Source organism: Leuciscus leuciscus (genome assembly GCF_965113295.1).
Source record: "Leuciscus leuciscus genome assembly, chromosome: 19".
In the NCBI taxonomy this organism is placed as follows: domain Eukaryota; kingdom Metazoa; phylum Chordata; class Actinopteri; order Cypriniformes; family Leuciscidae; genus Leuciscus; species Leuciscus leuciscus.
The window spans coordinates 30,016,297-30,032,151 of NC_138743.1; the positions used below are offsets into that span (position 1 = coordinate 30,016,297).

Sequence of the window (15,855 nt, forward strand, 5' to 3'; positions counted from 1 at the left end):
TGTGTGTGTGTGTGCGCGTCCGGTCAGAAGGAGAGTTTGAGAGTCAGCAGACAAAGAGGATCTGTGTGATTGAGAAATACAGAGAGAATGAGGGTGTTTTACCTTGACGTGACTCTGCGCTCCCAGGTTGTAGATTTCTGTGGGTTTGACTTCATTGATAATCTTCACCAAGCAAGTGCTGTCAGTCAAGTCCCCATAGTGCAACTTCATGTCTATGATGGACGGAATAAAATCATTTTTTATTTCACATAAAGCAATCTGATATAGCTTTACCGCCGGGGAAAGTTTTAGAAAGAGTTTTATCCTCCACATCTTAAGTTAAAAGATTGTCACCTTAGCGAAGCATACCAGACCCAACGCAAAGAGATCATAACCATAACCATGTCTAAAATGTTTATACAATTATTTGCTGAAAAATATATAGAGTTTCCTACTGGAAAGAAATCTGTGTCTGGATTTTTGTGCAAAACTTTTAAATTTCATTCTATTTGATTCTGATTTCTTTTTACCTTTTAAAACCAGATACAGACAATAGATCTATTTGGATGGCAAATGTTTTACATAGGGACTAGTCAGTGACTTTATTACCATTTGAGTCGTACATGTCGATGTTCTTCTCCCACCATCCAGGAGAAAATTCCGTTAGTAGGTACGGCTGTCAGTACTTTGACTTCAAAGGATACTAGTATTGTCAGCCATTTTTTGTAAACCGCCATAATTTTGAGGAGTGAATTGTGTCGTAGAAAACTGTTGTCACGCCCACTCTTGTTTGTTCAGAATGGGATTAAGCACTTAAAAGAACAGGGACAACCATATTTAGCTGCATTGTGTGAGACCAACCCAAAATAAATAATTACCATCCAAATAGTTCTTAAGAACATTTAGACTGAAATCATGAAGGAAAATACATACATACAAAATTAAATAAAAAATACTGAATGAACAACTTACAACACTTAGAGGATCCAATACCTAGTGATATTTTACACAGGTTAGAAGACATTTATACATTTAAAAACAAAATAAACATGATTTTTATTATAGCCAGGAAGGGAAACTCACTTCCTTCTGTGTGCGTTTGAGGGTTATGATAGAGGTGTTCAATCCGGCCCGTGTTAAAAGAGCTGGACCTGCGGAGGATACCATGAACCTGTCCAAAACACCAAAAAGTTCATCTCATCTAAGTGTACATGATTTTAAATAAACTGTATAGACATCACCGTTCAAAAGTTTGAGGTCATTAAAAAAAGAAATTAATACTTTTACTCAACAAGGAAAAAAATTTATTAATCAAAAGTTATAAATGTTACTAAAGATTGCTATTTCAAATAAATGTGAACTTTTTATATATCAAAGTATTCTGAAAAAATGTGAACAAAAAATAGACTTCTTCCAAAAACTTATTTTTTTTTTAATGTTACCGTAGTAACATTTCACAAATGCACAGTAGTGCATTTCTTTATTTGTAAAAACTGTTTAATGAGCAAAAAAAATATGAAAATGAAAAGTTTAACTTTAAATGAGATGCAACCTATTGAACTCTTATTTTTGATTATTAACAGGCAGTGAGACATATTTGCATCAGATCAATGTGGGAATGATTTCTGACGATGTCTTTAAGGGTTACATTGGCTTACCCACCTCATAACCTTTAGCCAGCAGAAACTCAGCCAGGTAGGATCCATCCTGAAACCACACAGAGGGAGAATTATTTTGGGTTTTGAGAAACACACGCATTTACGGCAAGCATTACCCAAGAGAGTATGCAACACAATGACCATTTCTTTCTGGATTTCATGAGCCAGACCACAGCGAATACACGCCTACATTATACAAACACGCATTTTCGCACACGGACATGCTCATGTCGAGACTCACCCATATGTCGTTCCAAAGCTGTATGACTTTCTGTCCGAAACAACTGTTCCTGCCCCACTGGGCATTATGGACAAATAGACATTTTTCAAAATATCTTAATTTGTGTTCCAAAGAAGAAAGAAAATCATACAGGTCTGGATCAACATGGGGATGCGTAAATGATGACAGAGCTGTCATTATTGGATTAACTATCCATTTAACGGCAAAAAACTCGAGCTCTATACATAGCCTGCAAAGAGTGCAAGAAAAACAGTTGGCAAGACGGCTAACAAATAAGTAAGGAGTGCCTATGCGAGCTACATCACACACACTGTAAGCCAGTGTAATACAAGCTTACTGAATCATCGGTGTGCATCACACACACACACACAGTATTAATCAAGCAAACAAGGCCATCATGTCAGTCAGTACAAGTCTGACAGCTCAGTCTAAGCCGCTGAATCCACCTGACTGTCAAAAAGTGACACGGCCGTACCCTAAAGACATGTTTTAACCTAAAACATAAGCAACTTTCGAGGCCTGCTGAGTCTCTTTCATTCTTATTCTCGTCTCCTTCTCGTTCTCCCTTTTTCCCCTCTCATACTTCCCGACCGCACATTCTAGAACTTTGGAACATTCCGCCCCGGCCATGGCATTCCGCCCCCTACTTCCTGCTGGGGTGATATAGGCAGAGTCCCAAAGACCTTTGGGAAAAAAAAGAGAAGCTCTAACAGCCATGTGTGCCTGCAATGTAAGTATATATGTCCGCAGAGGAAAAGATGTGCTTAAAGATGCATTTCCGTTTCCTTTTCACACCGTTCAATGGAGATTTACATACATAACATTCAATGTCTGAACACCTGAGGCTCTCTGTGCATGTGTGTGTGTGTGTGTGACACAAGCAGTGCCAACTGCAGCGCGGACTCATAACCCTGATAAAAAGCAGCTTATCGTCACACTGAGACTGTTGGGAAACGTTGCCTGTTTCCCGCAGATTACGTTCATAGACAGGAAACCTAGACGGACACGACATTCCAACCAGTCTGTGCATACGCACACACAGGCCTACCTTGTAACCCACCATCTCGGGTTAATCACTTTATGTCCGAATTATAAACTTAAAATCATTTTTTAATCTCTTGTTTTGAGTCAAACCACATGTACGAAACGTCTGGCTAATTTGGAAAAACTTTGAAATACACAACATAAAGATACATCTATAGCCCTTTAGACCTCTGCATTAGACACAGGCTAATTGTTCGTGGCAAACTGTGGATGCATTTATGCTGAGAAAACCAAAATGGCAAAGGAAAGAATGAAAGCTAATCAAATAAGCCCACTTAACTTGCCCAACCAAACCAGCCCATGTGTCAGTCTCTCTGTCCGTGACGTATCATCTGTGATTGTGCACGTATTGCGTGTTGATTTGCATGTGTGAAAAAAGGTCCCGTACATTTGCCCGTGACCGCAGTAAAACAGTATTTCTCTCTTTACCGCATCAAAGCATAATTCCAAACAAATGGCTCCGTGTTCCCTTGTGAACCACAAGTGGGCGCAACAATTTTAACATAATTAAGTGCGTACATCAAAAAGACACAAAATTGAAGTTTTCACTATTCATTTCGGTTATGGAAGCTGCGTTTGACACAGGCGGTAAAGTGCGTCCAGTGAGGGTTGTCTGCTTTGTTTCTAAGAACATCAATAATAATAATAACCATCAACATTGGCCTTTAAAATAAATAGTCGGTGCTTTAGTACCGTTGCTTAAGTCATCGAGCTTTTAGCTGATTGGTCCGTTTTCTAGTGTAGGCCTATACAACGTAAACTGGCAGAAACATTTTCAAACATGTTATGCTAAATGTTACTGTATATAAAAAAACAACAACAATATATGCTAACTGGGCCAGATTTACAATGCAGTCTAATTTTTGTTTAGAAAAACAGATTCAAGACATGTGAGAACTAAACACTATCAATAGTATTTTCTTCAAACTGCATCGGACAGAACGCTTCAGTATGAATGATTTCTGTCATTCGAGCGCCCTCTGCTGTTCATCAAGAGAACTGCATTCTGACTGTTTGCTGCGCCCTGCCCAAGTTGACCCTTTTTTATTATAATGAGACGAACCAGGAACTTCCTGCTTCAGTCTGTCAGTGGCGGAGCCAGGATTTTTTCATAGGGGTGGCCAGGCAAGGGCCAGCAACCAGTCTGGGGTGGCACAGAAATCTTAATTATTTTATCATAAAAAATAATTTGATAATGTATTGGACTGTTTTAGTGCCTACACAACTGAATAAAGTTAATTTGTACTTAATTGTAATTGAGATAGTAGTGAATTGGGAATCATGGAATAATGAGTGAATTTTATATTTTTTTATTATTACCCACCACCTCATATTAAAATTAATTAAATAGTAATAAAAGGGCACACACTATAGCTAAAGTTCAACTTGCTCAGTTAGATTGGTTCTGGTTCTCAAAATATCCAATAGCTTGTTCTACATTGTTGTATCTTCATGGATGAGATAACATGCAGATAAATACTGTAGTCCAAAGATTATTCAACCTTCACTGCGTTTTATATAATCAATGAACTCTTCAACCAATTCTGAGTTTGTCAAAAAAAAGTTTAACTTTCTATATTAGTTGTCATAATAAATAATTGCAACAGTTCTATCATACCTAAATTAAAAAGTTCTCTTTTGAATCCCCATGTGCAAGAATGTGAACTAGGCGGAAGTCAACAGCACATAATGTAAAATGTTATGTTTTTCATAATGTAATGTATAGCCAGAATGTAAAATTAGTTATTTTATGGATTTAAAAATTATCCATTTTTGTTTGTCCTTTACAAATTAACGCAAAATTAATGCCTATCGTCTAGTACAAATGCACAGTGCTCACATTTATTTGGACATTAAAACATCAGTTTGTGCCTAATATTGTGATCTCACATAGCAGAATATTTTAATCCAGACACATGTGACGCATATATAACAAATACATGCATGCAGTTTTGACAGCTTTAATCGCCTTTTTGATTCAATCAGTTAATTGACGACAACTACGGCTACAGCACGCCACATTTGCACGTACGCAAGCACAATACAACAGCTGTCAGCCGTATGACAGAAAAGTTAGTTAGTTTTACTGACATTTGGCCTGACAACATCTCATCTTACCGAAGATAGCCAACTGAATAAGGACAACGCCCTTTTTCTCAGCATCTGACAGAAGTGTCACAAGCTTTCACACACATCTTCTAAAATAGAAGTAGCATCAGAAAAAAAGAGAATTACGTTTGTGGTTGACTGCACACTATTCGACTTAGGCCTACTCAAAACGGTCTTGCAACCCACCAGTTGAGAAAGATTGACTCTATATTTACTATGTGCAGATCACTGTGTGATGTTCTGCTGAAGCTCATTCGGCACTTGCACATTTCCGCACTCGTTTGACTTGCGCCTGGCGCTGAGGTGAAGTTGGAGTGTGCGTCTGAAAAGTCTCACGTTTTTTGTGGTCTTAAAGAGACGGTTCAGCGAGCTTAGACCAAGGTTGGCCACGGCCACCCCTGGCCACCCCCTAGCTCCGCCAGAACCAGGAACTTCCTGCTTCAGTCTGTTAATGTTAAATGTTAAACACCACGTACTGCAAACATTCAAGTTATGTGAGATTTTCCTGACCACATGCACCCAAACGAACGTTAAAAGCTGGTCTTTCCTGTTAATCAAAAGAGCTCCATTACAATGAACATGATGGCATGTATGACACGCAGACGACACAGTGTTACACAATTAAACCACGTCAGTTTTCTCTGGGCAGCACCTCAAAATGTGAAATAAATTAATGTATTTTTTATTAAAAAATTTGCAAAAATTTGCAATAATGTTGATAATATATAATTGATAATATCAACCATTTTTCAAATAATGTTGAAAAAGTACAGCATGATCTCACAGAAAAAGTATCTCTGTTCATTTGAGCTTAATGTGAGACCAAATATTCACTATAAGGTTTCAATCTGGACTCTGACCAGGCCAAAACATGAGCCTGATGGAATTGTTCTCAAGCCACTTTTTGGTTGTCTTTGCAATTTGAGAAGGAGCATTGTCTTGTAAAAAAAAAAAAAAAGCAAGTTATTCTGCTTTATTCTCCTGTACACCAAAGCATTACATTACTGTTAACAGTGAAGTAGCTCACCAATACCAGCAGCTCAAAAGGCTCCTCAGACAATGCCAACTGTCACCATCACAACTGACAAATGAAGGTGAGGCAGATTCAAGCTTCCTCAGAAGAATATAGAAACCCCTTGTGTTTGCACAATAACAATGTGAGACAACTAATAAAGTCTCCTGGGAGAGGCTCTGCACACATCATCTGAAACAGGTATTTTACACTCATTTAATATTTACAAAAGCTAACATTTCCTCATCTTTCTGTCTCCTGACCGGAGCATAATTTTAATTTGACTAGAGAATGTTGTGTAGTTAATGTAGCCTTTACTAAAAAATTACAAATTAATTAGCGGCACTTAAATATTCATATGGTTTTACAGCCACAGAAACTTTTATGTGTTGTATTTCTTCTCAGTTTTGGAAATGTACTGTTAAATATCCCAAACATTCACAAATAAACTATTTTCAACCGAAATTATAGTTAGCCTATGCCCTTTTGTCTACTTCCTATTCTGAACAGTTTCAACTGTCTTCAATCAGCAATCTGGAAAACAACAGCTTGCTATCTGCTTACATCTTCAGTGAACCTTTAGGTATCAAATATGTGTTACGGAGTTCTCTCGTTACATATGTCATTGTGTATAATGAAACATTGCGTTCATTTCATAACGAAAAGCGCGTAAGTGGGGGTAGATAAGCAACAGCCGGCAATTATGGGCCTCGCATAAGACTCTCCTTTATGTACACGACAGCTGTAAACGTTGCTTACCGTATGCAAATTGTCAAAACAAACATTTTCATTCCAGCCACATACAAGTGGAATGAAACGTCACCAGCATTACAGACAGAACAGGGCATATTTTGTACAGACGTGCATTCTCTTTAGGCGACACAACCTAGCTGTGCCCAAATGACGCACTATACACTATGTATGGACTCTACTAACTAGTGTATGAATTTTATACGGTTATTGTCAGCACTTTTTCTTTTGGGAATTTTCTGTGCGAACACACTCCTCGCACTATTTATACTACAAAAAATGCCATAGAATAGTGCATAAGTACACAAAAAATTGGACGCACCTACTGTAATAATAAATGAATACAAAAAGAAACAACAAGTGGGAGAGTACACGTAATAGATACTATTTTTCTAATGTTTGGGAGTGGCAAGTCCATTCAGGTAACAGTGAAAAGGGCAGAGCTCTAACACATACAGTAATAGCTTTAAGTGAAAGTGATGGTCATCTTCGTAGTAATGACACATAGCATCAAATATTAATCTTCAGTTATGCAATAAGAATGTTGTGCAAGAGGCTGGCAGTAGTGCAAGTTAGTTGTCAGTTTTTGTCTTCATTCAGTGAGTCAGGAAATGTCCACGTGTGATCATGAATCTATTAATAATACAATATTAATAACAATAATAATAATAATAATACAATAATGAATGTGTTATATACATGTATATATATATATTATATATGTCCATATAAAAGTATTAAAGGTCTACAAAGATTACTATATGTATAGCAATTATGGTATTTTAGCGACAATTATGGTTACCATGGTTAACAAAACCGTAAGGAGATCTATAGCCTTGCAGTCAGTATGTGTTTAGGATAAAACTGTTTAATATTAGTCTGTCACCGTTTACTCACCCTAATGGCAGGACTGTTACTATTCTCTCTATTTGTTTCCTGTGCTGAAACTGAATGATGACTGAGGATGTCATTCAGCCTGACATGATATCTCACTTTGTTTTCCACCGAACAATTAACGTCATAAGCATTTGGAACAGCATAAGGATGAGTAAATATGACAGATTTTCATTTTTAGGAAAACTATCCGTATATAACATCGCGTCGCATATGTCGAGACGATCTTTCACATTACCTGACCGGTTATGCCTGTAATGATGGCCACTTTCCTCCTCGTCGTGCTGCCTCCGTTCACATCACCACTGGCCGACGCTGCTGCTGGACACTGAGCCATTGTCTGGAGCTGGTTTCGGTTCGGACTGAGTCTATGGGGTTTGGTTCCACTTTACGCGATCTTTTATAACGTACTGATGCAAACCTGCAAACATCCGAAACTCCAGCACTCCTTGAGAGACACATCAGAAACCTGCACTCAGCAGCCAATCACAGACCAGAGCGCCAGTGACGTACGCACCACATAATAAAGAGGAGACAAAGCTTAGGCTTAGGGCGTACATGTATCACAGCGGCCTCTAAAGGACTCGATGTTCAGGAGGAACAACTTTTTACTTTTACTAATTATTATTATTATTATATTTATTATTATAATAATAACAACACGATAATATATATATATATATATATATATATATATATATATATATATATATATATATATTATTATATATATATTATTATAAATAATATAAATAAAAATAAATAATAACTAGATTTTTTTCTAGGCCTAAATCACTGCTGGAAAAAATGGCCTAAGCAGCTTTGCAGGTCTTCCAGTCTGGAATTAGAGCACACACACACATCAGGAGCAGTGAGTAGTGAACACACACACACACACACACACACACACACACACACACACACACACACACACACACACACACACACACACATCCGGTGCAGTAGGGGTTAGGAGCCTTGCTCAAGTGCAACATTTCCAGTATTCACGACTGCCCCCCATGCAAGTACATATAAAAGAAGAAGGAAGGAATGAGCGAAACAATCAAATGTTTTTTTTAAATATATATTTAGTTTAATTTAGATAATATTTAAAGTTCTGAGGCACATACACCACATAAGGCACTAATATAGCCTACTAAATAATATTAATATAGTATTGAAATGTTTTAATTTTTCCTGCTAGTTTATGAGTTATTATAATTCAGCCTTCCTTAATCCAGTCCTCAAATATACAGAAAGAGAAATCAAACATAAATAACAATAAAACAATAAATAAATCTTTTCTCACTTATGATTAAAAATGAAACTTTCTCAAAAACATCAAAAAGTGATACTTGGGTTTTTCAGCTTTCACTCATAATGCTAGTGTTATCTAAAAACATTACTTTGTTAGCTGTCAGCTGATTTACAGTAAAGTATATCCCATTCACTATATTGTGAAAGCTTTTCAAGTAAACATCAGACAGGGTGATCAAAGCAAAACATTGTCTTCATATGTAGAACCACACACAAAATATCGGTAGGTAGTGTTCTGTTTTTTTTCTTCATTTGCCTTCATGGAAGGTGAGATGTTTACTACAAAGAGAGGGAGTGAGCCAGTCTTGGATCCAGTGTCCCAGTCTCAAATTTCAAGCTTAAAAAAAAAAAAAGTAACAATACAATAAAGTCTGATATCAGCAGCTTGAGGCATTAGCTAAGCATTTAAAGCTCATGGGATTCTGAACAATTCGTTTTGTACAATACATTTGCCCTAGAGGAAACCCTCTAAATGATATTATAGAATAAAATGTGGTAAGTGAGAGGTGCATTTGGGGCATGGCTATTTGTATCAGATAACAGTAGGTACAAGCACACAGAAAAACTCCAAACTTTGTCACTTAGACCTCCTGAAAGGCAGAAAATCAGAAAAGACATAACGTTTCATTTGCAGGATTACATTAAGGTATCTAGGCTTTCAAGTGTAAAATACAGTACGGTAGTTCCTGTGCGAATTTCAGTCAAAACAAAACTCCAATGCCCTCACAAATATCGCGTGATTGAAATGTTACCATAAACCTGTGACAGAGAGAATATTACCATGATAAGACATTTGTGCATATAGAGTATGAATGAAGATTTCTATTTTGCACTTTTAGCCATAAACATCCTTCTTCCAGTCCTGTCCTATTATAAAGTGCACATGCGAGACCAAATCACTGTAGTATTAACTATCTGTAGTAACTTTTTAATAAGACAACAGCTAAAAGACAGTTAAAACCCACTTAAACCGAGACTGGAGCACAGGGCCAGTTTGTCATGCAGCCATAAATGGTTACCATTTTATGAAATATTTTTGTAATTCAAGAAGAGAGCAGTATTTTTAATGTGTTGAATGCTGTTTTAGTTTGAGGTAAGCTGGTAACATTCATGTACAGTACAGTATGTGACTGTAATATTAAACAGATGTTGTGTAGTTGTTCAGGTACAACAGTATTGGTCCAGTTTGTCACCACGGCACAAGGAGAGCCAATTATCACTTCTGCAAAAAACATGAAAATTAATGTTATCCCCAAGAAATGTTAATCATATTAGACAGTCAATGACACACAAAGTGAAATCAACTGAGTTTTATCATTTCTTGTTATCGGCTAATTGTTCAAGTCACAATGAAAGGGAAGTAGAAACAGAAAATGTAGGACTTGGTTACATCCATCGGTTGTTGATTGGATTTTAAGATGCGTTGTGCTCAAAAGTTGATGCCGATAAATGTGGGTTTGCAAAGGTGAGTTTAAGTTTAAGTAGACTATATATATGTGAGGCAATTATAATCCTTTGTTTTCGAACCAAATGTCTCATTTGGAAAAGTGCATAATTAATAATATAAGTATAATTCACTTTTTATTTTTTTTTGCCTCCAATGTAAACTGTGAAATGTGAAAGATCCTTATAATAAAAAGAAAGTAAAAAAAAAAAAAAAAGTTTAAGTAGACTAAATGATTGTAAAATTCCTGCATACGTCACCAGAAGTCATTTTTACCAGAAGGTCCAGTAATGACATTTTAATTAAACATTACAAGGTCAAATCATTTTTTAAAAGTTTTATTAAATGGATGCACGGATATTCTCAATAGGATCTATATAATGCATTTAGAAAACAGATGGAGTGAATTTTTTATTTCACGTCGACTTAATGGTTTGCGTGCATCTCTTACCTGTTTAGCCCTCTGGAGGAGGGGCATGTGAAGAGTGACACTTGTTTTTCTGTAAGAGAAACACATTCATTAATTATCTTAATTTGCATTAATTCACTAATGCTCTAATTTAGCCAAAAACTCGAGGCTGTTATTAACCTGATGGTGAAGACGGAAGTGAAGCGCTCTGTCTGAAAGCCATGGGTGTTTCAGGGACTGGGATGCACTCATTCTCCAACTGCATGAAAAAAGAAATATGCATACTGGTAACTGGTATAAAAGTCAGATTTTTTTCGTCAGATTAAGCCAATTTCTGGGGACACACAAACCTTTTGCTCTTCACAAGCAGGCGTGTGATAAAGTCTTTGGCCTCCTCGGAGATGTCGGCAAACTCTGCCTCTTCAAAGCTCCACTGACATGCCAGGATATTATTTAGTGTCTCATTATCATCTTCACCCAGGAACGGAGACAAGCCACTGAGACTATAAACACAAACATAAGTACGTTTTCACAAAACATCCTCCTTTTGTATAATTATGATTGTTCATTGATGTCTATGGTACAGACTCACAGCATGTAAGTGATGACACCTAAACTCCACATGTCGGTTGGGAATGAGACAAATTCATAGTTGATGACTTCAGGAGCCAGGAACTCAGGAGTACCAAAGTTCACTCTCAACTTTTCCCTGGGTTTATATCTGAAAGGAAGATGAAGAACAAATCGGTGTGAGAAAAACAGCAGATTCATGAAGATACAAATGAAGAGACACAGACACAGATACAAATACTTACCTCCTTGCAAGCCCGAAATCGATTATCTTGACCTTGTTTGTTTCTCGACTGACACAGAGAATGTTTTCAGGCTATTGGAACAGTAAAATGTATTCAGACTACTACTACAGTTGTTTTAATCACATATTATTTAAAATAATGTTTGGTACCTTTAGGTCAAGGTGTAATATGTACATCTTGTGCATATACTGAAGCCCTTCACTGATTTGCCTGATGAACAGCACTGTGTCCAACTCGGTCAGCTTATAGTTCTCATCTATGATCCGGTCGAACAGCTCTCCACCATCAACACTAGGCGGGACACAAGGCACACAATATATGTGAGCAGCACATTCTGTGATTCAAGTTAAAGTTCATTCTGTGATTCACATTTAAGTGTTTCTTAAATACACTAGGAGAAAGAAAGCATGAATGAGATTTAGTTAGTCTGTATGTGAGACAGAGATGTATGTGTGTTTGTGGATGTAACTTACTACTCCATCACTAGAATGATTTCATATCGAGATTCAAAGGCAGCGTAGAGCTGGATCAGATTGGCGTGATTCAACTGGTTCATCACTTCAATCTCACACTTTACTACCTCCTGACAACACAAACATGTAAAATCTGTGATTCATTGCTACACAGTTATAAGCAGCGGTTCTCACTCTTGTTCATGTTAACTAAATCTAAAACTATTAAAAAATTATTTCTGTTAATTGAAATAATGCTGAAATAACATAAAATATAAATATTAGATGAAAATGTCAAATTTTGGAAACAAAATTTACTGTAGCATTAGGCTTCGGATAGAAATACCATGCATACTAATTTGTAACATGGTACTGAATGATTACCACAATCAAACACCAAGGTATTTACATGTATTTCATAAGATTATCATGATTGTATAATCAAAAAACTTGAAAGTACCATGTAAAACAAAATGGTTATACAATCAAAGATTTCTGGTTCCTCAGACTTTCACACCTGTGTGATAGGTTGTGTAAAGCTTAGTTCTTGATTAAGGCCCTAATCTACACACAGAATAAAGGTTAAGCAGGTTTATGAGAGTAGGTTTGTCACTTGAGTTTAACTGGGCTTGTAAAACGGTAGTCAGAAGTCCTGAAGGCCTTATTAAGGTGTGTCTACCTGCGACATAAATCTCCCAGACTGACAGGTTTGTCCCTCATTTCTTTAAAACGTGTCAAAGTAACAGTTTAAAGTCCTCCTGTTATCAATCATTGCTACTACCTCCTGACAACACAAACCTTGCCTTGGCAACTAACTAAAATATAAAAAAATATATAATATAAAAAAAAAAAAAAAAATTCCTTTCCCTTTGAAACATCACTTATCAGGCTTATGCTACTCTGAATAATACCTGAACTTCGTATTTTGAGCACTTCTTGCGTTGTTGTTGCTTTTGCCTCTTTATGATGACTCGCTGAATTTTGTCCTAATTTGTAAGTCGCTTTGGACAAAGGCGTCTGCTAAATGACTAAATGTAAATGTAAATGTAAATATATATATATATAAAAGCACAAAACAAATACTATAAAAGTAAATGACTGACTCCACCAGCACACAGTGTCATTATATCACCAAGTGGTCCATAAGTTGATTGGCTGATTAAAACTAAAACTTAACTGAGAAATCAGAACCACCACCTTAGAGTCATAGTACTGATGTCTTAAAATGGACAAAGGCATTTACCTTCTCTTTCTGACTCCTGGCTTTGATGATCTTGGCTGCTAATATGAGGCCAGAAGATTTTTCTTCACATTTGTGCACCATCCCAAAGCGTCCTCTATTCCAAATTAAAATAAGACAATAAAATTAAAAATTAAAAAACACACATATTTAATGCACAAACACACCACATTTAAAGTCTAAATTCCCACATTTTTTGTAAGGCCGCAGAGGATATTCCCTAAATCTCCTTTCTCTAGCTATTCACTTTCACCAAGGTCTAAAAATATGTTGCACGTTGTAAGACTGGAAAAACTGTTAGGCGGATGACAGAAAGTCTGGACTGAGAAACTACTCCTCGAGGAAACAAAGGACTCTCCTGAGAATTAACATTTGAACACTCTCTTGCATTAGTAACAACGCCATCCGAGACGCACACGCACATCTCCTCATCACCCATTTCTTCACTCCTCATGCTGGGATAACCTGAAATTCACCCACAAATCTATATGGTTTAATGTGAACAATTATCATACAACACTATTCATGCTTGGTATCATTTGAAATGTCTCAGTGTCTCAGTGACAGGTACATTGGTCTCATCCCCACAGAGGTAAACCAAAAAGCTAATAAAGGTTTTAAGAGTTTAGAGATATCTTCCTTACAGAGGAGGGTGGGTCTTTCATGCTAATGCCATCCAGTCCTCAAAAGGTGTAAACTCTGGAGACCGTGATTGATGCAAATTCCCATTGTGTTTCCATGTGAAAGAGGTTTCTGTCTTGGGCTGATTTATTAAAGAGATGTTTCAAGAGGCTCAGCGTGATTTGTACTGAGATCAGCCTGTAATACTGAATGTCATAAACTTTTATCTTTCGTTAAAAGGCTGGCACGAGGACCTCAAAGCGACATAGATTTCCTAATGAACGGGTAAAATATAAAGTAAAGAGTTAAATAGAATAATCAAATGTGTAGCTAAACTATTATATAAATGACCAATAACCAATTGGCATTCCAACCAAAATTGGAGGTTGTGATAAAAAGGAGTCAGATAAAAGTTTAATTGGAACTAAATTACTTTGCCATGCAGAAACCTTCACCCGCTTATAGGAAACTGCCGTTGGACCAATAGGGCAGGCCTTACAACGTCTCTCTCTCTTAAAGTTTTTCTTTCCAACACACACACACACACACACACACACACACACACACACACACACACACACACACACACACACACACACACATCCCCTTGTGTATCGCGTGTCCTGTAAGCTCTTAGAATGCTTAGGAATCTTATGCCATGGGTTTAATATCGCAGGCATCCTAATATGATGTAAGATTAATATCTTCTGTAACTCACCCCCCGAGAACTTCCTCTTTATTGATAGTGTAGTAGCTGGTAATCTGGTGGGTTTTGGGTGTCACAAGACGGTGCTCAAATGGTGCAGGTGGGGGAGGGGAAGAATCTGTGGAAAATATTAGAATATGTAACTAGAAAAGGGAAATATATCTACATTATTCCCAGACCTACACCAATTTTCTTACCAATGGCATATTCGTCAATTTCTGACTCTGCATCTTTCCTCTCCTCTTCTGTCCCCGCCTCCGGTCTCTCTGGTCCCGCCTCTGCAGCTTCAAGTCCTGCCTCCTCTTCCTCCTTTAATTCCTTATCCTCTTCCTCTGACGCCTCCTCCACTCTGCTTTTTTTAAGGTCATCTGTCAGAGTCTCGTCAGCAACATGCCTCTTAGTGCTGAAAGTTATTTCCAGATTCTCCTCACAGCTACACGAGTGTAATATATATATATATATAAATTAAAAGATAATATAAATTAACAGAGAGGTATCAAATATAAAATACATCTTATTTTAGTATATCAAAATACTTAAAAATATATTTCTTTACATAAATTAATTGTATTGATGTTTTAAACATTTTAATGGAATATGTTTATTTTTATGTTTTTTTTTTTTTTTTTACTGACACTATGCTTCAAAAGTTTGGGGTCAGTAAGCTTTTTATTATTCAGCAAAGGACATTTATAAAGTTACAAACGTTTTTTTATTTCAAATAAATGGTGTTCTTTTGAACTTTCTATTCATCAAAGAATCTTGAAAAATATTTTTCAGCAGTTTTCAACATTGACAATAATAAGAAATGTTTCTTGAGCGGCAAATCAGCGTATTAGAATGATTTCTGAAGGATCATGTGACAATGAAGACTGAGAAAAATGGCTGCTAAAAAGTATGCGTTGCTGTCACATTAATAATTTTGACAATATATTAAAGTAGCAAACAATTACTTTAAATTGTAATAACATTTCACAATGTTACTGTTTTTACTGTAATTTTGATCAAATAAATGTATCCTTGCCAAGCATTAAACAAATCTTAACCCCAAGCTTTTGAATGAGTGTATGTACAGTATGTATGATTTACACTGAATCAATGTAATTTTATTTATTCTAAGCACATTATTTGTTTTGTAATATATATATTTTTTTTTTCTTTTTT

The 15,855-nt window shown here is 36.5% G+C and overlaps 2 protein-coding genes and 1 long non-coding RNA gene across 7 annotated transcripts in view; 1 reads left to right on the forward strand and 2 right to left on the reverse strand.

Moving 5' to 3' along the window:
- Positions 1-8,160, reverse strand: part of gmds (GDP-mannose 4,6-dehydratase) — a 67,333-nt gene extending 59,173 nt beyond the window's left edge. Inside the window, exons 1-5 of one of the 2 annotated variants that reach the window (XM_082147399.1) lie at positions 7,926-8,160; positions 1,642-1,686; positions 1,063-1,150; positions 952-972; positions 103-212 (exon numbers count right to left, since the gene is read on the reverse strand). In XM_082147399.1, the coding sequence (XP_082003525.1) occupies positions 103-212; positions 952-972; positions 1,063-1,150; positions 1,642-1,686; positions 7,926-8,024 (363 nt within the window). In that variant the 5' untranslated portion in view covers positions 8,025-8,160. The remainder of the gene's footprint in view (positions 1-102; positions 213-951; positions 973-1,062; positions 1,151-1,641; positions 1,687-7,925) is intronic. The other variant, XM_082147400.1, reaches the window with a different exon arrangement.
- Positions 1,693-5,477, forward strand: LOC309482195. Its single transcript, XR_014200256.1, has 2 exons — positions 1,693-4,754; positions 4,788-5,477. It is a non-coding gene; the product is annotated as an uncharacterized lncRNA (long non-coding RNA).
- A 592-nt stretch (positions 8,161-8,752) lies between the features above and the next one.
- The window catches only part of mylk4b (myosin light chain kinase family, member 4b), a 35,828-nt gene continuing 28,725 nt past the window's right edge, over positions 8,753-15,855 (reverse strand). For 2 of the 4 annotated variants that reach the window (XM_082146532.1, XM_082146529.1), the window contains 11 exons: positions 14,889-15,124; positions 14,704-14,809; positions 13,368-13,461; positions 12,146-12,255; positions 11,822-11,963; positions 11,673-11,743; positions 11,450-11,578; positions 11,208-11,360; positions 11,038-11,116; positions 10,900-10,948; positions 8,754-10,226 (listed from right to left, as the gene is read on the reverse strand). In XM_082146532.1, the coding sequence (XP_082002658.1) occupies positions 10,904-10,948; positions 11,038-11,116; positions 11,208-11,360; positions 11,450-11,578; positions 11,673-11,743; positions 11,822-11,963; positions 12,146-12,255; positions 13,368-13,461; positions 14,704-14,809; positions 14,889-15,124 (1,165 nt within the window). In that variant the 3' untranslated portion in view covers positions 8,754-10,226; positions 10,900-10,903. Of the gene's footprint in view, positions 10,227-10,899; positions 10,949-11,037; positions 11,117-11,207; positions 11,361-11,449; positions 11,579-11,672; positions 11,744-11,821; positions 11,964-12,145; positions 12,256-13,367; positions 13,462-14,703; positions 14,810-14,888; positions 15,125-15,855 lie in introns of all 4 variants that reach the window. The other 2 variants (XM_082146530.1, XM_082146531.1) reach the window with 2 other exon arrangements.